Genomic DNA, 25,464 nt, shown 5'->3' with positions numbered 1-25,464 from the left:
TTTGCTGTCTGGCTCAGGAAACTCAAACAGGGGGTCTGTATCAACCTAGAGGGGTGGGATGGGAGGGAGACGGGAGGGAGGTTCAAAAGGAGGGGATACATGTATACCTATGGCTGATTGATGTTGAGGTTTGACAGAAAACAGCAAAATTCTGGAGAGCAATTATCCTTCCATAAAAAGTAAGTTAATTTAAAAAAATCATCTGTACTTCAAAGTTCCCCTTTGTACAATTTGAGTCTGGATCCTATAGTTTATTTATTATCCTAACCCAAATTTATAATCATATTTTATAAGAATTCCTGCTGCATTCTTTAGTTACTGTGTTTTTCCTTTCATTGTAAAGATACAATTACTCTGAGAGTGAAGTAGTCTCTTATGAACTAATTTGGTACAATTGGATGGTATTTTAAGTGTGTAGGTCACATGCAACTTGAAAACTGCTCATTTTTCATTCTTATAATTAGTGCCAAAGACTATGAAAAAGAACTTGCATTGAAATATGAACTAGTGACATTTTGTATTTTAGTAACACAACTTATGACATGAGTAGCCTAGTGCAAATGAGAGAACCTGAATCAATATTATACTTGTTACCTTTAACTACATGATTTAATATTCTAGTAAGATAATAAATCTAGTACTCAGAGAAGTCAGTATTACATCTGCCTGAAAGTGTCTGTGTTACAGCTTTTATTAAAGTGAGCATCATCCATAAGTCCTTTGAAGAGTAATAATACTTGAAATGCCTAAAAATAGGTCAGTATGACTGTATGTTAATTGCCATACTTCTTCGTGACATGCACTTATCTAAGGCTTATTTTACTTACTATATTTTTGAAGATAAATGCAAATCAAATGCATGCTTATAACAAATAAGTATTAAAACTTTAATTAGGCAGCATCCTTATATTTAAATGAGAACTATTTCCAGAAATAATTTAATCCAGGTGTTTTCTGTCTGTCAACTGTAGGTTTGGGGGGAAGAAATAGTCTGAATAATTTTACATCCATTTTTTCAGGCCTTCCAAGTTTCCCAACTGCAAGGATCTTTCTGTCTCAGTTTCTCTGCCCTACAAGATACTGAAATAGTCAGTTGATATCAACTGGTATTTTGAAATTCAAGGTGTGTTGTATAGTTTATTGAATGTCACTCCCTGATATATTTTATGGGACTGAAGTAAAGATTGTGAGGAAGCTGGGCCCACAAAGTCCCTTCAGTTCAGTCCCTCAGTATGTCCGACTCTTTGTGACCATGGACTGCAGCACGCCAGGCTTCCCTGTCCATCACCAACTCCCGGAGCTTGTTCAAACTCGTGTCCATCGAGTCGGCGATGCCATCTAACCACCTCATCCTTTGCCATCCCCTTCTCTTTCTGCCTTCAATCTTTCCCAGCATCAGGGTCTTTTCCAGTGAGTCAGTTCTTCACATCAGGTGGCCGAAGTATTGGAGCTTCAGCTTCAGCATCGGTCCTTCCAATGAATATTCAGGACTGATCTCCTTTAGGATGGACTGGTTGTATCTCCTTGCAGTCCAAGGGACTCTCAAGGGTCTTTTCCAACACCACAGTTCAAAAGCATCAATTCTTTGGCACTCAGCCTTCTATATGGTCCGACTCTCACATTCATACATGACTACTGGAAAAACCATAGCTTTGACTAGACAGACCTTTATTGGCAAAGTAATGTCTCTGCTTTTTAATATGCTGTCTAGTTTGGTCACAGCTTTTCTTCCAAGGAGCAGCGTCTTTTAATTTCATGGCTGCAAATTCCCTAAGGAAGTCTGTGTTCCTGAGTCTCAGGGGCTGGAGGAGGTGTGGTCAGAATAGACATGTCTGCTTTCATGCCCACCAGGAGCTCTACCTGCCCTGCCCTCAGGCATTCTGTGGTTCTTTGTGGTTTTCACCATTAATCTTGTGAAAATTAGGAGAGACGCATCTTGCCACCCAGCTCTACCAAAGCACCTCCACAGTATAGGGAAACCTAGTTATTTAAAATGCATCTGTATGTATCCCTTTTCACAATATGGTTCAGAATTCATCACTTGGTTTGAATGTCTGTGCAACAAATCAGATTTTCATTCTACCAGAGGGCTTAGCTGTGTGAAGGAATTTTATATCAACACCCTTTGTAAAATGAATAATCATTTTTCATCCTACATTAAATCAGCAGTTCTCAAACACGGTTGATGTGCCCCCACTCCCCATGGATCTGGCAACATCTGGAGGCACTTCGGGTTGTTACAGGCTGGCAAGAAGCGTCTTCAGAGCCTCGCGGACAGAAGCCAGCAGGCCATGAGGCACAGGCCAGCTCTGCCCACAGGGATTGTCTGGCCAGGATGTCAGTTAAGCCCACTTGGAGAAACCTAGTCCTAACTGTGTCTACTTGTTCAGTCAAGGAATGCACACCAACTGTTATCAAACGGAACATTTTGTCACTTTTCATGCTGAAGTAATAATCAATTCAACAGGAAGTTTAAAAAGTCCAGAAAGAACGTGTACCTGTCTCTCAGATTCTCCAGGAGGATAATGACTCAGGTGCTTATGGGACAACATTAAGACCAGGAAATTGACAGTGATGTCATCTACAGATTTTGCTGGGTCTCACATGCACTGTGTGTGTGTGGTTTTGTGACATCTTTTCACTTGTATTTGACCACCATAGTCAAATGAAGAACTTTTGAGACTTCTCTGGTGGTGCAGTGGCTGAAACTCCACACTACCAATGCAGGGGTCCAGGTCTGATCCTTGGTCAGGGAACTAGATCCCACTTGCCACAACCAAGACCTGTCTCAGCCAAATAAATAAGTAAATATATATATATATATATATATATATATATATATATATTTTAGAAAAGGCGCACAACTGTTTCATCACCACGAAGACCTTGCCTGGGACACTGCTATGTAGTTGCACCATCACACTGTCTGGCTGATTTTTATCAACCTCTATTTTGCATCTCTAATTTTTCATTTCCAGAATGTTATATAAATGAAAGCATATGCTAGGTAACCTTTCAAGATTGGCTCTTTGAAAGGGCAGGAGTACTTTTAAAAACAAGAAACGAATATTTTGTTAGACACTTGACCTGAATTTTCCCATTAAAATTTCACAGTGGCTCCCTGTATCAATTAGGAATTATATTTTACTCTGAGTCATGAAAGAGCAGAAAATAGTGGCTTATCAAATTAAAGAGTTTTTTTATGTGATGAAAAATGTGAAGATAGATGTTTTAAGATTAAGTTGTCTTCATATAATTTCTGTGCTCTTTTTTGGCATTTTATCTGCTCTCCTAGTAGTTGGCTGTCAATCTGACCTGTACAAGAAAGAGCTGCGATCTTAGCCACGTTCTCTTGGAAGGAAGAAGGGAGACAGAATGGGACAGTCTTGCCCCTGAGACTTCTAAGAAGCCTCACCCAATTCCATTTACATGTCTAAGAAAGATTTGTCACCTGGACACCCCTAGTGGAGAGAGATCATTGGAATCATGGGTGTTTAGCATGTTGACACTCCAAAGAAAAGCAAGGATGGGTCATTAAGAAAAAGCAAGATAATAGATGGTGTTATGTAGGTAAGTAGAGTTGTCTACCACAAACCTTGACATCAATTTTACAGGTAAAGGTTGACATTGAAGGTGACCCAGTTAATAAAGGGTAATTTGACCTTGAAGCCAGGTCTGATTGATCCCCAAACCCAGACTTTCAGTCACTCTGCTTTCTATAGGTCTCATGGGCTCTGCACTGAGATGAGGGTGAGATTAGGAAACCAAAGAACAAGGGATCTGTAGTAGTCTGGCTCTCCAGAGAGACAGAACCAGTAGGGAGTGTGTGCATGAATGAGAGATGGGATTTATTGTAGCAGCTGGCCCACACCATTATGGAAACTAGGAACACCACAGTTGCTGTCTGTAACCCAGGAGAGCCAGTGACGCAAGGCCAGGAGGCCAGCATCCCATCTCAAGCTGGCAGAAAGAGGGAATTCAACCTCCCCCCACCTTTTTGTTTCACTTGGTCCCTCAGCAAGTTGGACGGTGCCTCCACATTGGAGAGGGCAATCTGCTTTTCTCAGTCTTCCTATTCAAACGCCAGGAACACCCTCACAGACACACCCAGGAATACTCTCTGCCCAGGCCTCCAGTGGGCCAGTCAAGGTGAAAGGTAAAACTGCCCACCTCAGGGCCACCCTCTCGGGCCAGGAAACTGGCCTTGTTGGAGATACCTGGGAGCCTCTTCCTCACAAAGGAGAACATAATGCAAGAGGCACTGAAAGAGGAGAATGTGAGTTAATCTCCAGGGTCCACCTGGATGATATCAAATACATGTGGGCACAGAATTCACTTCTCAGGGCAAGAATAATTTGCCTCCTTATGTCTATTCTGTTTCCTTTTAGGTGAGTGTGGTCTAGACCAGGGGTCCCCAACCGCTGGGATCTAATGCCTGATGATATGAGGTACAGCTGATACAATAATAATAGAAATAAAGTACACAAAAATGTAATACTCTTGAATCATCCCCCCCACCCAGGCATACCCCCCATTCCAGTCCGTGGAAAAATTGTCTTCCACAAAACTGATGCCTGGTGCCCAAAAGATTGGGACCACTGAGCTAGACCTACTGTGAACTCTAAAACCTTCTTACTGACCAGTGAATAGCCTGTGATGTCCATGAAGCTAGGCACTCGCAGTCCCTCTGATTCTGTCTGCATCAAGCAGAAGATATAAAATATTGATGGGAAGTTACTGTGGGAGAATTAAGTCTATTATCTATAAAATAACATATTGCCTTAGAATGAACGCAAGATAGTGATTCATCAGTGGCATTCCTGGGCCCTTACTGTTCGTAGGAGTTTAGTTTGAATGTTTTATGTCTGACACTTGGTCCAGAGAGCAAATTCTACAGAATAACCAATCTATAGCAATATATTTGCTGTATATAAACTGTGTGGGAAGTTTAACCACTTATAATTTAAAATATACTTACCTTTGGAGAGGGCTTTATTTCTCCCGGCTCACACAAAAGGGATTTGCAGTGTCCATTTACACAAAAATTATTCTCTAAACATTTTCCCTCTCTGAAAGAATGTCTTTTTCTATTTGCTTTTACTATGATAGCTTTATGTTATAAGACAAATTGTATTCTATAGAGAATTTAGGAAGGGAAAACTATTTATTCTTATGACTGATAGAGAAAAGTCAAAAATCCTGCATGGGGCTATTAGCTATAAACATAAGTTAAATACCCCCTTGCTGCTTCCAATGTCTAAAGTGAGAGTACAGGTAATTTCTTTAACCTGAATTGATGACTCAGCATTTTGATCTCTCTGTGAAGCTAGGTATATCCAGGTTACTAATTGTTTGATCTGGAGTAAGTTATTTAAGCTGTACAATGTGTTTGCACAACTACAGAGACGGGCTGCTTCTACCATTTTGAAAGAGCTGTTGTCAAGTTTATAACAATGTATGTGAGGCAACCGGGGTGTGCCCCGTGTGTTCTGTCATGGAAACCCAGATGATGACAATCCCTAATGGGGGCTTTGCGACCCGGGGCACAGTCCCTGCATTAGCTTTGTGGTGAGCAGCCAAGTGCTCCATTAGAAATTCTCACGGTGCACTGTTCCCATTCATTTCTTCTAAGAAGTGCTTTACAACATATAGATGTTAAAATCTGTATGGGTCTTAGGAAGCTGCGTAAATAGAGCAGCATTTAATTCCATCGATCGTTGTCATGATAAGATTGATAGCGTGTCAGGAAAGAGGCTTTGAAGATACAATAAGCACCTCGGTGCCGGGCTTCCTTCTCTGTTGCCTGAAGTGTCAACAAAGGCAAAGGCTTCCACCAGGATTTTCAGAGTAAAATCAATGGCATGATACAGTGCTTCTTATCATAGAGGATGGCCTGCTACATCCTGCTGTCAGTTATATAGCTCGGCTTGCAAAGTTTTGTGAACTCAGGGCCTGAGATATCACCATGATTACCTTGAAATTAAACCCACTGTAGCAAAACCCACTACAACATTGTAAAGTGATTAGCCTCCAACTAATAAAAATAAATGAAAAAATAAATAAATAAATAAACCCATTGTGGAATCATGATCCTTACTCAGCTTCCCAGATTGCTTTGGAAATGCTGCCCTTCTTGCTGAAAATGCTAATTCCCTCTCACCTGGCCTGCTGCTCTGAGAGTTCCTAGCCCAAGTGCTTTTCAGGCTCTCAGCACACAGCAACACCATCTCGCCCAAAGAAGGTCAGGTTCTGGGTGGTTTCTGACTGGCCCAGTCCCAGACAGACCAGAAAACCCTACTGTTAATGCTTCAGGACCCAAGACTCGCTGTGAATAGCTTGTGATGTATACATACATAATGCAGTGAACTGGGGCTTGCAATGAGATGCTCACTCGCAATGAGACGCTACAGCACACCTGGTGGAATGGTCCAAATCCAGAATCCTAACCTTACCAAACGCTGACGAGGATGTAGAGCAACGGAACTTTCATTCACTGCTGGCGGGACTGCAAAACGACACAGCCCTTCTGAAAGAGAGTTGGGAAGTTTCTTATAAAACCGAATACTCTATACCCTTTCTGTACAATCCAGGAATACTTATTGGTATTCACCAAAAGGAGTTGGGAATTTATGTCCATACACAAACCTGCACACAAATGTTTAAAGCAGCTGTATTCATTGTTGCCAAAACTTGGAAGCAACCAAGATGCCCTTCTGTGGGTGAATGGATAAGTAAATGGTGGTTCATCCAGACAATGAAATACTCAGCACTGAAAAGAAATGAGCAAAAAGGGAGAAAAAAAGAAGTGAGACATTAAGCCATGAGAAGACACACAGGAAAGTTAAGTGCATGATACCAAGTTTACAAAACCGATCTGAAAAGGCTATATACTGTATGATTCTAACTATATGACTTTCAGGGAAAGTAGTATAGAGACAATATAAAAATGAGTGGTCGTCAGGGGTTGGGAGAGGGAGGCATGAACAGGTGAAGCACAGAGGATTTTAAGGGCAGTGACAGTACTCTGTTTGACACCATCGTGGTGAATATATGTCACTGTATGTTTGTCCAAACCCATAGGCTGTGCAAGACCAAGAGGGAAACTTAAACTGTGATTCTTCGTGATGATGACATGTCCGTGTAGGTTCATCAGTCATGATAAACGTACCATCTGGTGGAGATGTTAATAATGGGAGAGGCTGTGCATGAATGGGGAGAGGAGGTGTTTGGGAGATTGCTATACTGACCGCTCTAAAGAGACTAAGGTCCTTAACAGTAAGTAAATGAAAAAGAGACTATTGCATGATACACAGACACTATATGAAAATCAGACGTCAGTATCTACAAGTAAAGTTCTGTTAGAAAGCAAAAAAGAAAGAGGTATTCTTTCTAGTTAGCTTCTAACAGTCTGCAGAGCGTGAGCCAAGCAGAACATTCATAGGTTGGATTAGAAATAAAAGCATGGCTGATATTTATACCATGTCGTTTCCCTGGGGCATGCAGTGAGTACACAGCCATATAATTTCAGGAATTTTCTACATTAAACAATACTGAGTTTACTCTTTTTTTTTTAACTCTATCAAAAATGGTTTATAAACACAACAATTTTTATTTAACTATAGTTAAGATATAACATTGTGTTAGATTCAGGTACACAGCTTCAGGTTTCTTTATATTATAGGTTATTACAAGATATTGAATGCAGTTCCCTTTGTTAGACAGTAAATACTTACTGTTTATTAAGTATAATAGTATTGAAATAAAAATGAAGTTGTCAAAGTTAAGCAAACTAATAGTATACCTTGAGAAGTCTCTAAACATGGGTGATTTGGTTTCCACCTTAGAAATCGCATGTTTTGAATGTGCCTATGTGTCTGTGTGTTTTGGGTACTACACTGCCTTTCTGAGCTCTCTTCCACAACTGGGCAATCTGGACTATAAGGGGCTTACTCTCTCTGAGGCTTAACGTCTATAACTAGGTTGGAAGCATGTGGATTTGTAATAAAAACATCTCTTCCAAAATTCTATGTCCTGTACTCTGAGTCAAAATGAAATGTTACAACAGAATAGAGTAATTTGGGTAAAGCAAAAATAATTGTTGTTGTTTGTTGTTCATTGAGATGGTAGGATGGCATCACTGACTCGATGGACAAGAATTTGGGCAAACTCCAGGAGATAGTGAAGAACAGGGAAGCCTGGAGTGCGGTAGTCCACAGGGTCACGAAGAGTTGGACATGACTTAGTGACTGAACAATAACAACTTTTGTCAGCAAAGTGATGTCTTTGCTTTTTAATACGCTGTCCACGTTTGATATACCTTTTTTTCCAAGGAGCAAACATCTTTAATCTCATGGCTGCAGCCACCATTCACAGTGATTTTAGAGCCCAAGAAAGTAAAATCTGTCACTGTTTCCACTTTTCCCCCATCTGTTTCCCATGATGTGATGGAACCAGATGCCATGATCTTAGTTTTCTGAATGTTGATTTTTAAGCAAACTTTTCCACTCTCTCTTCTCATTAAGAGGCTCTTTAGTTCCTCTTCACTTTCTGCCATTAGAGTGGCATCATCTGGATATATGAGGTTGCTGATATTTCTCCCGGTAATCTTGATTACAGCTTGTGATTCATCCAGCCCAGCATTTCTCATGGTGTACTCTGCATGTCAGTTAAATATGCAGGGTGACAATATACAGACTTAACATACTCCTTTCCCAATTTGAACCAGTCTGCTGTTCCATGTCCATTTCTAACTTTTGCTTCTCATCCTGCATACAGGTTTCTCAGAAGACAGGTAAGATATTTCTGTCTCTTTAAGAATTTTCCACAGTTTGTCGTGATCCACACAGTCAAAGGTTTTAGCATAGTCAAGGAAGCAGAAGTAGATGTTTTCTGGAATTCCCTTGCTTTTTCTGTGATTAAATGGATGTTGGCAGTTTGATCTCTAGTTTCTTTGCCTTTTCTAAATACAGCTTATATATCTGGAAGCTCTCAGTTCATGTATTGCTGAAGCCTAGCTTGAAGGATTTTGAACATTACCTTGCTAGTATGTGAAAGCAATGCAATTATAGGGTAGTTGGAATATTCTTTGGCTTTGCCTTTCTTTGTGATTGGAATGAAAATTGACCTTTTCCAGGCCTGTGGCCGTTGCTGAGTTTTCCAAATTTGCTGGCATATTGAGTTCAGCACTTTCACAGCATCATCTTTTAGGATTTGAAATAACTCAGCTGGAATTCCATCACCTCCACTAGCTTTGTTCATAGTGATGCTACCTAAGGCCCACTCGACATCATACCCCAGGATGTCTGACTCTAGGTGAGTGACCACACTGTAGTGGTTCTCTGGGTCATTAGGACCTTTTTTGTACAGTTCTTCTGTGTATTCTTGCCACTTCTTCTTAATATCTTCTGCTTCTTAGTATCTTCTGTTAGGGCCTTGACATTCCATTCATTATTTTGCCCATCTTTGCATGAAATGTTCCCTTGGTATCTCCAATTTTCTTGAAGAGATCTCTGGTCTTTCCAATTCTATTGTTTTCCTCTAATTCTTTGCATTGTTCACTTAAGACGGCTTTCTTATCTCCCGTTGCTATTTTCTGGAAGTCTGCATTCAGATAACTATATCTTTCCCTTTCTCCTTTGCCTTTCGTTTCTCTTCTTTTCTCAGCTGTTTGTAAGACCTCCTCCGACAACCACTCTGCCTTCTTGCATGTCTTTTTCTTGAGGATGGCACCACAGTTATTGCAGAGTTTCTTGTAGAAATGTAACCACACTGTGGCCTCCTTACAGCATAAGGGTTATGAATGAAGACACCGAGTTGGATAGATGTGGCATTTTCAAATATGCAACACCCCTGACTACAAATACCCAGAACACATAATACGTTTAGATGCCTGAAACTTCGTCATCTCTGCTACTGCTGCTGCTGAGTCACTTCAGTCGTGTCCAACTCTGTGTGACCCCATAGACGGCAGCCCACCAGGCTCCCCCATCCCTGGGATTCTCCAGGCAAGAGTACTTGAGTGGGGTTTTGTCCTCGCTAAGGCATGTAATTTATTTCTTAGAAGACGGTCTTTTAAGTTGTCTTCTAACTTAAGAAGTTAAAACAGAAAACACTATTGAGTTAGTTTGAATATTTGGAAGCATTAATGTCATTATTTACTTGAGAGAAGAGGTCATCACTCATGCACTGTATTGCTAATAGGGGTGTGTGTGTGTGTGTGATTCATTTCACCACTCAAGAACTAACTAGGGCACCTATGCCTTCAACTCAGTCCAGATGCTAAGCAAAATAAAGATAATTTTTATGTCTACCTACACACTTATCTGAACCATATAGCTTGGGTTCTTATGCAACACAGAAATTTAACTAACCCTGCGTATCTAAGCTTCAAATGTTGTTTGTGTTTGACACTTTTCAGGAAGAGTTCCTACTTTCCTATCTTTATCAAGGTCATGGATAACAGTCTCTGAAGACTAGTCACACGACTTTGAAGGATATAATAAAATATCATTAAAATATTAGAATAGAGTTGCTCAACTTCCCTTTCTGCTATTTTTGTGACAATAAACTCAATGAAAAACTTTGAAATTTAAGACTGTTTTCTTCTGTCCTTTCAACATTTTCCTCTTTCAATGTACTTTCACAGGACTGTAGATTTTATTTTTCAGTAAATTAGATGGATGTTGTAAAAACTTCTAAAATTTCTGCTAGCAGCATTAATATATTACAAATATAATTAAGATGTGGTCTTATTTATAGGAAGATAAGCTCTTCTCAGGATAAGCATGCATGCCCTGTTGCTAAATCATGTCTGACTCTTTGTGACACCCATGGTCTATAACCCACCAGGCTCCTCTGTTCATGGGATTTCCAAGACAAGAATACTGGAGTGGTTGCCCTTTCCTCCTCCTGGGGCTTTCCAGGTGGCACTAGTAGGAGAGAACCTGCCTGCCAATGAAGGAGACATAATAGATGCAGGTTCGATCCCTGGGTTGGGAAAATCCCCTGGAGGAGGGCATAGCAACTCACTTCAGTATCCTTGCCTGGAGAATCACCATGGACAGAGGAGCCTAGCTGGCTACAGTCTATAGGGTCAAAAAAGGTCAGACATGACTGAAGTGACTTAGCGCGCATCCTCCAGGGGATCTTCCCGACCCAAGGATCAAAGCCGTGTCTCCTGCATTGGCAGGTGGATTCTTTATCACTGAGCCATCTGGGAAGCCCTCTTAGGATAAGACGTCACCATAATTTAGGACAATTCTATACTATAGTCCATGGGGTCACGAAGAGTCAGACATGACTGAGCACATACACATACTTGCAAGACTTAGAATAGAAACACATGGAACAGAGTTATTACTTACTGAGCACCTACTGTGTGCTATTTGTCTTATGTTTCCACATTTCTTCTTTGTTAAAAATCCTACACTTCACAGATGAGGAACTTGTGAAGATTAGAGATCTTTTGGTCATTCTTTTAGCTCTGCCTAACTTTAACGCATAAATATCAAAGTAGAATTGTGCCATTCTGGGTTATATGTCAGCGGTGTGTTACGTGGACAAGGGGTATTGAGGTCCTTTGCTGTTGTCCAAACGGAGAATAACTGGGCAACTAAAAAATAAAATGATTAAAGATAACTTGCATAGGAAGTGTTCAGGAAATGCCTATACTTCTTGGAAGGAAGCTATAAGTCATGCTTACCTGTAGGTGAATGATTTTGTTTCTGATTTGCATTCCCTGACTGTTGCTTTCAAGTGCTTGTGTGTCTTGCTCATCCTCTAGCTATGAAATGGTCACAGAAGATACCTTAAGTATTCTGAACTTTCTTCACATCCTGAGTGTTAACCCCTCATACTCTGGGTGGATTTAAGCATGTTTGAAAGTAAAGCAATTTTTCACCATTGAGGGTAATGTTTGCTGTGGGTTTGTCATATATAGCTTTTATTATGTTGAGGTATGTTCCTTCTATTCCTGCTTTCTGGAGAGTTTTAATCATACATGGATGTTGAATTTTGTCAAAGGCTTTTTCTGCATCTATTGAGATAATCATATGGTTTTTATCTTTCAATTTGTTAATGTGGTGTATTACATTGATTGATTTGCAGATATTAAAGAATCATTGCATTCTTGGGATAAAAACCCACTTGGTCATGATGTATGATTTTTTTAATTCATTTGAATCAGTTCTAATGAGATGGATGAAACTGGAGCCCATTATACAGAGTGAAGTAAGCCAGAAAGATAAAAACCAATACAGTATACTAACGCATATATATGGAATTTAGAAAGATGGTAACGATAACCCTATATGCAAAACAGAAAAAGAGATACAGATGTACAGAACAGACTTTTGGATTCTGTGGGAGAAGGCGAGGGTGGGATGTTCTGAGAGAACAGCATCGAAACATGTATATTACCAAGGGTGAAACAGATGACCAGCCCAGGTTGGATGCATGAGACAAGTGCTTGGGGCTGGTGCATTGGGAAGACCCAGAGGGATGGGGTGGGGAGGGAAGCGGGAGGGGGGATCGGGATGGGGAACACATGTAAATCCATGGTTGATTCATGTCAATGTATGGCAAAAACCACTACAATATTGTAAAGTAATTAGCCTCCAACTAATAAAAATAAATGGTAAAAAAATAAATAAATAAATAAATAAACACCAACAACAACCAAAAAAAAGCAATGTCATTTCACAACTGGAAAAAAAAAAAGAAAGTAAAGCAAGTGGGTCATAGCCAGTTTTAGAGACAAAAGCAAATGCATGGAGATTAAAGCTACAGAGAATATTTAAGTGGAAATAAAAAAGAAAAAAAAAAAGATTGCACAACTTTGTTTGTCCTTGATGATCAGCTCCTCTGCCAGAAATAAGGATACTCAAGATCTGAAGAAAGTTCAGGAGATTTGGGAGTATTTCCGAAGAGGTTGAATAAGGAAACATATCTACTAGAGGAGATCATAAGCATCCAATTCTCATTCTTTCCAGCAAGTACATAAAAATAGCAAGCAGGACAAGCTGTCTTTGAATGAGAAGAGACAGATATTTTTTAGGAAAACCCATTACTGATAAAACATAACTTCCATATGCAGAGAAAAATAAAGTGTTGATAATTTTGCCAATCAGAGATAATTAATCATTGTGTTTAAAATTAAGGAATGCTCATCTTGTTAAACATACATGCTTTTATTCTTAATTTTAGGTTACCCAAATATTTGCACAGGGGACAGTAAAGCACAAAAATAAAATTCTCTAATTTTGGTTTGTAAAGAATTTTTTAAATGTTGCAATAAAATTGAAGGTTAGCTTGCAAATAGCTTAAAAGGAGATAGTTTATCTTCCAATTTAAAAATGTCATAGTCTGAGTTTGGAACAAAATAAAGGAAAAATATGAGGAAATTCACTAACGCTTCTTTTAAGTGTTTTATGGATTCTTTGTAAGTACCACAGTTGTATTGTCACTGGCAGAACTGAAGATCTAAATGGCGTTTACCAGGTTGACTTGTCTAGAATGTGCATGGTGTCTAGTCTCCTCTAATAATTAATTCCAGCAAACAGAACACGCAATGAAGTGCTCAGTTCCATAGTCCTCCCTGGAGTTTGAGAAACACAGCAACAACTTATTTAAATTACTCTATGGGGCATGGTTAGTTGTTTCTCCTTTGTTTCTTTTGTATCTTCCTTTCATTTTTCATATCCTACATTAACTCCAAATTCTGAGCTGCTTTGAAATGTTGTCCTATTGCCTTCTAATTGACTCTTACATGGAATAGTGCATTTTACTTGATGGAAATTAATCCTTACCTTTCAGTCACTTTTCAATGTTCTTACTTGAATCTACTGATGACATTTAACAAAGACAATATTGTTTCTACATGCTGTCAGAAAAAAAATATCATATACACTTGTGTATCTTCTATCTACAATCCAATAGCATTTGAAATGTCTAAAATTAAATGGCCATTTTCTACATGTTGCTAGTGTACAGCTCCACATTTTAAGCTCCAGAATTTGCAACTATCCTCAGCTGCTGGCTGAATTAAATAATTACATTTTATATGATTTTCTTTTATTTAAAAGGAATATACACAAATCATACAGCTAGTAAACTGCAAAACCAAAATTCGAAGCCAGAGGAGGTTCTGCTGACCAGCGGTGGGCCTCTCCCCATGCCATTTTCAATCCCCAGAAAGCATACTTTGGAAGAGCCCCAATGAACTTACCGTTCGTCAATGACCACAGAAATAAGCTTTTTTGTTTCTTAATGAGTGCGTTTTTGTATGGGCAGCTGTAGGCCAAACAATGTGTGAGCATTGTTCAAAATATTTTCTGAAATAAATATGTACAGATGTGGGATGTATACGTAGATTTGAAATGTATTGGATTTTCTCTGCATGTTTGGTGGCTAAAACAAAGTGTTGCCCAAGTTTTGCTGTAGAATAAAATGGCGGAAAGAATCTTCCAGTATCAAAATCAAAAGGAGTCTTTATTCTACTAATTGAAAAAGCTGACATGACAAGAACCATTCTTTTGTTGTTGTTGTTTGGTAAACCTGAGAAGTTGAACCATTGGTAAAATCCTATGGATTTAATGAATAAAATCTAATTCATGAATAAGTAGTTTACTAGCTAGCAGTTCTTGGGGATGGAATAGGTGAGGGTGAGTATGCCCATAAAATAAACCATTCTTACCCTTAATGAATAATTCCATATAAAAAAAGAAAAATTTCTAGAATCCTCAGGCATGCTGGAATGTTGCAGATATTTGTGAGTATAATTGTTTCCCCTTATTCTGAAGGGCATCAACTTGGTTTTGCTTTGTACAACTTTAGAGCTATTTTGGTTTATGCTAATGTGAGGCCATCAACCTTTAACTAGCTTTAGAGTCTAAAGTTAAACCCTGTATATGTGTGATAGTCCCAGGTTTTTTAGGTTAAAAGATATACCTGAGAAAGATAAGTGCATTGATTCAGCAAATATTTATGCACAAACAGTGCTGAACCCAGTAGTTAAGAAAAGCAAAATGACTCCTGTTTTCTTAGATTTTGCATTCTAATTGGAAAGACAGAAAATGAGCAGATAGATGATAGACGGATACATAGATACATAGATAGATGGATACATAGATACATAGGTAGATACATAGACAGATGATGATTGATAGGTAAAAAAGAAAACTCAGATAATGTGAAAAGACTTTGAGGGGAAGAATACTAGGTAATAAACATGACTGCTAGTGCTAACAGTGTAAGGATGGTATTCACAGGGTCAAAAAAGACCCTTGGGAAAAAATACTCAAATTGGATCCCTGTAGGAGGGGCAGCCATGCCCAGGACTCAATAGAGAACTTTCCAGTAAGAGGCTGACTATGTACAGTCCAGGAGTGAAGAGAGAACAGTTAGACACACAGGACCTAAAGGAGGGGAAATCCTGTCTTGTATATCAAGGTACAAATTTGGGGTCAAATAATAGATCACTCTTAAAAGTCATAGTTTGAAGCATTAATTCATATTCATCATTAGCTATTTCTACCTGACCTATTTTTTTTCTTGATGGAAATTTGTATATATCTAGAGTTTTCCTTCCAGAACAGGAGATATTTATAGGCATAACTGAAGATGAGTTAAAAATGAGTGAATGAACCATGTAAAATGTCTGTGTAAACCATCGCTTTGTAGGGCTTGATCTGAAGCAGGACAAGGGCCATCCATTCCCCTCATCCCATACATTGAGAGTGTCAGTACTTTCCAGTTTTGCACTTCTTCTCTTAACACATATGTACACCCCTCTGCCTCCTGTTTACTTCGTAAACCCCAGGCTCTCTTAAGCTTCCTTTGTGTTCAGGAAACAGAAATGGGTGATGGTGATATGGAGGCATTTAAATGGCCTCACCAAAGCATATGTTGCCAGCGTCCATGATAGATAACTGGAACAGTAGAACCTGGTCCACTGATGTTCCGGTGGCAGCATCTCCCTGCAAGCTTGACCTGAGGTTGGGTTTCTGCCTCGTTGCCACCTCTTTACAAATTGGCCAGCTAAGACCCTCAGGCCTGAATGGATTCACACTACTTCACTGCAGGCTGTTAGAGAAGCCAAGACAGAGTCAGGGTGTCAAAAATGCTGATGACTCCAGGTCATGTGATTCTTAGTTGTTTTTTTTTTTTTTTTTCCTTTCTTTCTTGTTGGACTGTAGACATTTATAAATTGGCCCATGAGAAAGACAAACATTTAAATGAAACCATCCTCGGATGCTGGGCTTCATAAGCAATGTTGATACTGGTTTGCAACAGCTCCCAATCTCTACACCTGTTTCAAATTAGATTGCTAAAGTAATATGTTCAGACCAACACTGCCATTTGAAGAGTTGACTTTTTAAATAAATTTTAATGACTGTATCACTAATGAGCCACCTTGGGAAGCCACCTCTGACATCTGGGGTTCAATCCCAGAAGTAAATAGGTTGCCTGATTCTTTATCTAACCCTGTTACTCAATATGTAGGAATAAATGTACATGTTTTTAATTTTATCAACTCAACCCTTTCCTTTCTATATAACATCATTTATCTTTCTTAATTAGTCGCTTTATTTTGGCTGTGTGCTCCCACTGCCCTTTTTGACACGCTGACTGTCTTGACTTGCAAGTCTTTGTTGCCGTGTGCGGGCTGTCTCTAGTTGCGGCCAACAGGGGCTGCTCCCTAGCTGTGTGTGGGCTGTCTCACTGTACAGGCTTCTCTTGTTGCGGAACATGGGCTCTAGAGGGTGTGGACTCAGTAGTTGTGGTGAACAGGCTTTTTTGCCCTGCAGCATATGGGATGTTAGTTCCTGGACCAGGCATCAAACCTGTGTCTCCTGCATTAGCTGACAGATTCTTAACCACTGGACCACTGGGAAAGTCCCTATATAATGTTCTTTATATATGGAATTTAGAAAGATGGTAACGTTAACCCTGTATGTGAGACGGCAAAAGAGACACAGATGTATAGAACAGTGTTTTGGACTCTATGGGAGAAGGCGATGGTGGGACGGTTTGAGAGAACAGCACTGAAACATGTATATTATCATATGTGAAACAGATCACCAGCCCAGGTGGGATGCATGAGACAAGTGCTCAGGGCTGGTGCACTGGGAAGACCCAGAGGGATGGGATGGGGAGGGAGGTGGGAGGGGGGATCGGGATGGGGACGCATGTACGCCCATGGCTGATTCATGTATTGTAAAGTAATTAGCCTCCAATTAAAATTAATATATTAAAAAAACAACAGAGGACTTAAAAAATGTTCTTTAGCTCATTCTTTTCATAGTTAAGTAAAATACCATTTAAATAACTCTTTAAAATGAATTCTGTTGTTTGAAGTATCTTTCAGCCAAGTTGGAGGTAAGCAGTGTGTTAGTAAAATACCAGAAACATTTAAGAATCTGCAAAATATTTTTCTTTTCCTTCCTATACAAAATAACCTCTTCACTAAATAAACATGCTAGAAACGACATTCTTTTTTCATCTGGGACTTGTAATCTTGATCCATCACCTCTAGGGTTTTATTTGTCAGAGATGAACAAAACTAACTTTGGCATTTCTTGAAATTCATCTGTGTTACTGTATGGACCTCTCAGATTTCTTGAATAGTTCTATGAGATGATACATTCATATTTTGCTTTATTTTGTTTAAGCAGGGCCATAATGTACCATGTTTTTAGATCTGTTTTCAACATTACCCAGCTATAAAAAATGTGCCTTGCATTATTTTTCTAGTTATCGATTTTGCCCCTTCGGTCCTGTAACTTTTCATAAGCTCCCATGTCTTCTGCCTTTATCTATGGGTCTGTAAGTTTCTCGTGCAATCCATTCATCTTTTAGTCCTTCAGATTTCCAGCTAAGCTTTACACATATCCTGGGTTGATAGATTTCAACGTTCTGTAAATGTTAATTCTTCATTTTACCACATCTAATAGCGCTGATTTATTCTATAGCAGTTATTGTATTGTGACTCTCAAATTCCCAATCTCTCATGTTTAATAACTATGCTGCCTTCTTTCATCCATCTGGGAATACATTTCAATAATCTTCCAAACAATGCTTCTGGTTCTCTGGTTGCTTCATTTCAGGAATTAATGAAATTCTTGCAGAGATCTCACTAGTTTATTCTCTTATTTTACTCAGTAAACTGTTTTAATGTTCCTCCATCACTGCTTTGGAGTTTGTTTAGTCTCCCAGGTAAGCTGGTTAGTCTTTGTTGCACTGTAAGTATACTCTGTCTCTGACAGTTTTATTGACATTTTGATGATTTTTGCTTGAGGGTTTTCTTTATAACGTTAGTCCCTGTCATCTTCATCCAACACCCAATTCACTTCTTTTTCTGAAATGTTGTGGATCTGACTTTAATTCTTGAGAATCTATAGTATTGTGTCTCAGTATTTTTCCAAGACAAGTTTCTTAGGAGAAGCACAATTCTACTGAAATAAAAAGGGAGGTGTGTAGTTGGAAACATTTGTCTGGAAATAAAATGACAGAGGATTCCTTTCTGGATAAAATTGGTATTAGGAATTGCTAAGTCAGAATGAAGAGAACCAGGGTTTTCCTTGGTTATAAAGACTTGTGAGGTTTGAAATAATACAGTCCCTCAAGCTGGTGGCAGAATGTGGCCTGGCCTGGTGGCTGTGAGGAGTTTCCTATGAAAGAAACCAATGAAGGTGGTGATGACACAGCTGTTGCTAACCCAGTGTCTGCTGCATCACTGCACGATGCACACGCCTGGCTGCATCCTACTTTTAATCCTCAGCACCCAGATCCTCGGGAGGCCTGATGTCAGGGATGAAGGTCCCCGTAGGTGCATCACGGAATGAAAGTAATTTATTTCCAGTTACTGCTGAGAGAAGGGAATTGACAGAGGACAGCCTTCAGGACGCATTTTGTTTTTGTTTATGTGCTAGCTTGCTTCAGTCATGTGCGACTCTGTGACCGCCATGGCTCCTCTGCCCACGAAATTCCAGGTGAGAATTCTGGAGTGAGTTGCCACCTACATACTCCCGGGGGCCCAGAGATAAAAACCGGCTTTCTCACACTGCAGGCGGGGATGCAGTCTTTACCATCTGAGCAATCAGGGAAGGCCTGCCCTTTAGGCTGGAAATCAGCAAAGTTCTGGAGGCCAGAACCACATGGGAGATTCTGGGATCCGCATGCCATGTTTTTGTGTTCTTGAGATGTGATGATATGACCACACAGCTGCGGACGGAGAAATCGCAGGTTGTCCTGCCTGTTTGAGTTTCTCTTTTCTGCCTCTGGTTCCCTGGTTAACTTGACTCTTGGTAGCACAGGTTAATAATATTACAGCTACATTTTAAATAATAATAATGTGCTCAGTCATGTCTGACTATTTGCAGCCCATGGACTGTAGCCTGCCAGTCTCCTCTGTCCATGGGGTTTCTCTGGCAAGAATACTGGAATGGGTTGCCACTTCCTGCTCCAGGGGACATTCCCAACCCAGAGATCAAACCCACTTCTCTTGCATCTCCTGCACTTGCAGGCAGATTCTTTACCACTAGCACCACCATATTATTACCTTCTTTTTATTAACAGTGCATTGAACTCTAGTTTTAAATGGAAATTTAGTGCTTGTATGTGGGGTTAAGTATAAAGCAAGGCTATCCTAGAAATTTTTTTTTTTCCTAAATTGTTTCTTTCAAAGTACTTTTCTTTCTCAGTTGGAACCAAATCTTGATAATTTCATACTACATATAATTGACCACTACCATGTGTAATTTATAGATATGAAACATTTTTTGCATTTTTCTGTGGGAAACACTGATGTGCATTTACCCAGGCTCTGTGATGCATGCATTTGGACAAGACTGTCTCTTTATAATTAGTTAATGCTTTTTCAATTTTCGTATGGTTGGTCCTCAGTACCTCAGGCTAAAAAACTTAAAATTTGTTAGCAATTATTTCATAATTTTTAGTTCCTAAGAAAGTATGAATTTTCCTTGAAAATGTGAAATAAATTGCTTTTGGCAAGCACGTTAGTAATTTCCAGATATAGGGTTATGTTCTTTTGGAGGAAATTCACAGTTTGAAAAGTCTTTCTTCTGAAAAATGATTTGAAATTGAATGGATCAGATTATTCAGCCTTCTTTTTATCAGTTCCCTTCCCCTTCCCCTTTATCAGTTTCAAGCCCTCATTCCTTACCTTGTTGATTTCAACCCTCCAGTCATTCATTAAGGTGATTATGAGTTAGCTTCTTCCAAGGTGTTGGGACTTTTTATTTACTTATTTTGTGCTGTCAGTTGTGCATCTTGAAAAATTGTAAAATCATTCTCTTATTCTGTATCTCTTCCTATCATCACAATTTCTGGCAGAAACATGTCATTCAAAAAAGACCCAAATATAGTTTAAAGAGGACACTGAAACCAAAGGCACATAAAAAGGCACATTTTGATGAGGAAGCCTAGTGATTCGTGTGTGTGTGCGCTTATGTGTGTGTCAGAAGCTACAGGAAACATTTGGAACTAAACGCCACTGAATCTTTCACGCTTTAAGGCATCAGCAGCCCTATTCACCACAGCCAAAACACAGACACAACCTAAGTGTCCATAGATGGGTGAGTGAAGAAAATGCGGTGTGTCTGTGTGTATGTGTGTCTGCTGCTGGTGGCTCAGCAGTAGAGAATCTGCCTGCAATGCAGGAGACATGGGTTCAACCCATGGATTGGCAAGATCTCCTGGAGAAGGAAATGGCAGTCCACTCCACTGTTCTTGCCTTGGAAATTCCATGGATAGGAGAGCTTGGCAGCCTACAGCGCATGGGGTCATAAGAATCGGACTTATCTGAGCCGATAAACCACCACCACCATATATACATGCATGCAATGGACTATTAAGCCCTACACAGAAAGGAAAAGCTACATGACCTCATGTATATGTGAAATCTAAAAGAATTCACAGAAGCAGAGTTGAGCCGTGGTGACTAGGAAAGTGGAGGTGGGGATAAATCTGGGCAGCATGGTGGCTGTAGATGATGATACTGTATTGGCCATTGGACATATGCTAAGAGAATGGATTTAAGGTGTTTTTACTTTACATGCAAGTGATGACTAAGTAAGGAGACATGTTTATTAGCCTGACTATAGTAGCGGTCATGTGTGTGGACATCAAATACTCATGCTATACTCCTTAAGTACACACAAATTTTGTTTACGAAAATGAATTCTCTGAATCACATCACTCATCAGTGACTGAGAGATGACAGCAACTTTCATTCCAGATGTATAATTTGTTTTACTGCCAGATATAGTTATAGAATGCCATATTCTATAACAAACTAGAGGTTCTTCACAGAAGGTTGGGCCTGCTGCTTCTCTCTTTATGGGACATTAATGGCATAGACTGTCCTTTGACTCTCAGTAGAGGCTGATTGTTGACGCTAAACCCCGACGAAAACCTCTCTGACACCCTTTGCTTTGGCTTGAAAGAATTGTAGAATGATCGTTTTTACACCCAAAATAAAAACACATTTATGTGGTGAGACCCCCATCTGTGACATTACAAATCAGCCAAGCGTGACCCTCAGGCTTGAATGGATTATCTTTGCTTCTCTGCAGGCTGTTAGACAAGTTAACACAGAATCAGTGTCTCAAAAAGGGTAATGGGAACCTCCAGGATGTGTGAAACTTCAGTCCTTTTATTCTATCTTGTTAGACCATGGGCATTTATAAGTCAGCCCATGGAAAGACAAAAAAATGAAGTAAAACCATCCGCGGTTGCTGGGCTTCACAAACAACAGCCATCAATCCCTACACCTGTTTCAAATTAGATTGCTAAAATAATGTATTCAGACAAACATTACAATTTGAAAGAGTAGATTTTTAAATAAATTATAATGGCTATACAACTAATTTTAGTAAGAATTTCAAATAGCAAAATTAATGCATCCCGTATTAGCATTGCTGAGGAAAGCACCTGGTAAGAGCCTGCTCAGAAATGCAACATCAAATTGGATAGTCGTCCAAAGTCTGCCTTCCTCCCTGGTGCCACTTAGACCTTTCTTTCAGGTTTAATAAACAGGCATTTGATGTTTCGTACACGATTCCAGAGTTTCAGAGTTACTCTTGAGTAAATCTCATCAAAGTGTATTTACCATGTTAATGGCTTCTGTATTTGCCATTCTCTCTCACTCTCTTCAGTTAGCTACGTACCTCATTTGTTACTCTATCTACCTGCCTACTTACCTACCTACATCTATCTACCATCTCTATCATCTGTCCATCTATCTCTTCATGTATTTCTACTGCCATCATCTCTATTTACTGATCTGTTTTACCTATCTATCTATTCATCTCTCTCTTTGATCAGTGATATCTTCTTCCTTTCCTTTTTATCTGTTACAGATTATCTAGTGTCTGCATCTATCTATCTATCTATCTATCTATCATATAGTTCCAACATGAATCTATTTCTCCTGTCACCCAGGGCTCTAGCCTAACTTTTTGACACCCCAGACACTTTTCCCCCTTAATCACAAATTCAGTCAACAAAGCAAGCATTACTTTTATCCAGAGAAAAGGATATGTGCTCTACAGAAAAAAGTTCATAGTGTTATATTACATAGATGCATCAGACACAAGCTGGTCTTGTCTAGATGATGTCGACCACCCAAAGTGTTCTTTATTTTAAAAAAGACAAGGCTTTGCAAGGTAAATGTAGAGGGCAACTTTACAGCCTCAGAAGGTCTTTTTCATATGTAAATATGAGTAATTACAGGAAATCTGTGGACATCACACTGAAAATGTTTATTTATTGGTGTTCCAGTTATCCTCTAAATAGATCTCATTAACTACACTCTCCATTTATTTTGCTTATACTGACTTAACCTTTGGTCATTCTGAACACTATGAGAATAAATACTTGATAGGCTTAACATATAATATGGGTTGATTTCATTTTTAAAGCTGATAATATCTTTGGAGTGATAGTGATTTTGAATTACATAGAATCCTATAATCGGGGGCTCTCAAATATATTTAATCATTATTTTAAAAACAACTTGATATCATTTGAAATAACAATGACATTATGGAGCAAAATTAATTCTCCAACTGGATATTTGCAGTATGCAAGGTCCCAAAGAGTTCCCGTTATGCTAAGTAACTCTGTTTTGTGTTTGATTCAGGTCATCAAGCTTGCCTTTGAGGAGTTTGAGCTAGAAAGAGGTTATGACACCCTAACCGTGGGCGACGCGGGAAAAGTAGGGGACACCAGGACCGTCTTATATGTGTGAGTACATCTTCCCTTGTTTTTTCTTTCCCAGGATGGGGAGGTGTCTGTGCAGACACGGGTGTGGACTGAAGATCCTGGTCAGACTTTCCATTCCCAATAAGAAGTTTAATAGATGCCACAGGTAGCTACGTTAGTGGTGTCCAAATCTGATTTCACGTGAGAATTAATTCAGCATTGTGTTCTATTAATATCTCTGCCAATGTTTTTCTTTTTATTTCAAATCATTAAGAATATGGCAAAAATTTAGAATATATTGGAAAGCAGAAAGTACAGGTGATAAGTTTCTCAGCTCAGCTCCTCCCCATCAATCTCCCTCCACTTATTCTATTATCCATGTTTGGGGAAGTACAGATATTTTCTACAGTGAGGCCATGTGTCTTTCCAAAGCCTTGCATTCATAGAGCTGCATACTAACTGTAGCAGAGATTGTGGGGAGAATAGTGGGGGTAACACCCTGCATGTCTGTGGACCTCACAACCCAGAGTCCCGGGGGATTCAGAAGCAGCCCGGCCAGGTCCACCACGAGAGGAGTCCTTGCACTGGCCCCTCTGCAGCTGGACTCACAGAGGGTTCTGCACCCACAGAGGGGTCTGCAGTCACAGAGGGGTTTGCACCCCTTCAGCCTGGATGCTTTCAGCCTCTTGCAGATGCATGGCCCTGAGGTGAGTCTGGTCAGTTTTTAGCAGACTTGTTCTTTCAGATACCCCAGGGGTATCTTGACTCAGTAGCTTCAGCACAGCAGGAAATGTCTCAGCAGCCCCTTCCTCTGCGTTTGCAACCTACACAGACAGCTTCCTGCGGGGGCTCCAGAGACACCTAAACCAGAAATTGCTTTCAGGAATGGAAGTCATTCTGCAGGATTTTCACCTTTTTTCTCTTAATCTGCTTATTTATGGCTGAGGTTTTCTGTTTATTTGAGAGAAAGCTTACCCCTGATAGCTTCAGCTAGGAAACAATGACAATAGTGGAATAGTAGTGGCTGTAATGCCCACTTTTTTTTTTATTTACTAGTTTCTGATGAGGTAATTCATGCTGTAAAAAAGAAAAGAGTTCTGCAGCTGAATGTCTGTCCATACCTTTAAAGTTAATGGGCCTGAACTCAGATGGCCCTGGGGACATTCTCTTCTCCTTTGTTGTGTCTTGGATGTACTTTCCTGTCAGTACATATCTTTATCTCATGTTTTATAACTACTACTACTACTAATTAAAATCATGTTTCATGTTACTGGCCCATGACCTGTGATGATGATTATAATAATAACAGTAGTAATCTCATGGCATTTATTGAGAACATCTTGTGTTCCATGCACTGTGCTAATACATATTATCTTCTTTGGCCTTCACCTTAATCCTATAAGTTAGGGGTTAATGCTGTCTTCATCATACAAATGATGAAACTGAGGCTTAGATTTATCCCAGTTTGCAAACCTGGTGTCTGCTCCAGCAGGTGTTCAGACTTAGTGATCCTGACCATATCTATACTCCTTATCATTGATAACCTTTGGCTTTTCCCCATCCCTCCCATAATTCCCCTTCCTAAGCAGCTATGCCATAAGCTACTTTGTACAAATAGTCATACTGTTTCATGTGCCTTCAGGAAGAACTATAGATTTTCTTCCACCACAGTACATGAAGGTCCTTATTTCCTCACACTCCGACCAAATATTCTTTTTTTTGCTCAAGCCCTACATTGCATTCATTTATAAAAGCGTGGATTTCTGCAGGATGAGGCCTGGACATCTATATATTTGCGGTATGCCATGTTGACGGCGGGCACACAGCCTGGCATGGGTCTGCAGAGGCACTTGTGGACACCAAGTCAGTGCGTAGCGATGGGGCCAGGGTGCCAGAGATGGAGTTTCTGGCCCGAGCTTTGCTCTTAACCATCTGTGACCCGCTCTGTACCTGTGTTTTCATGGCTATAAAATATGTATAGTAAACGTTTCCTGCCTGTGGTAAGGAGCAAAATGAAATAAGGCCTGTGAACACACTGGAGAGGGGAGAATTACAACCTGCACACGAGAGAGCTTTATTATTACCACAGCGTCTAATTTAAGAAGGGGTGTCATTAAAACAGATGAGAAAAGTTTTCAACTAAATGCAAAATATAAAATATAAATGTGGCCAAGTGGTGCCATATAAAGTCCCTTAGGTCACCATTAAAGATCTGTGACTGTGCACCCTTTTTTTTTCAAT

General features: G+C 39.7%; 1 protein-coding gene across 1 annotated transcript in view; it reads left to right on the top strand.

The window, feature by feature from the left end:
• Positions 1–25,464, top strand: part of CSMD1 (CUB and Sushi multiple domains 1) — a 2,005,298-nt gene that overhangs the window by 1,505,760 nt on the left and 474,074 nt on the right. The window contains exon 11 of the mRNA XM_043454305.1: positions 23,162–23,265. Within this exon, the coding sequence (XP_043310240.1) occupies positions 23,162–23,265 (104 nt within the window). The remainder of the gene's footprint in view (positions 1–23,161; positions 23,266–25,464) is intronic.

Source organism: Cervus canadensis, chromosome 31, assembly GCF_019320065.1.
Source record: "Cervus canadensis isolate Bull #8, Minnesota chromosome 31, ASM1932006v1, whole genome shotgun sequence".
NCBI lineage: Eukaryota > Metazoa > Chordata > Mammalia > Artiodactyla > Cervidae > Cervus > Cervus canadensis.
Note: the sequence above shows the minus strand (reverse complement) of the source record. Positions and strands in the feature narration are given on the sequence as shown.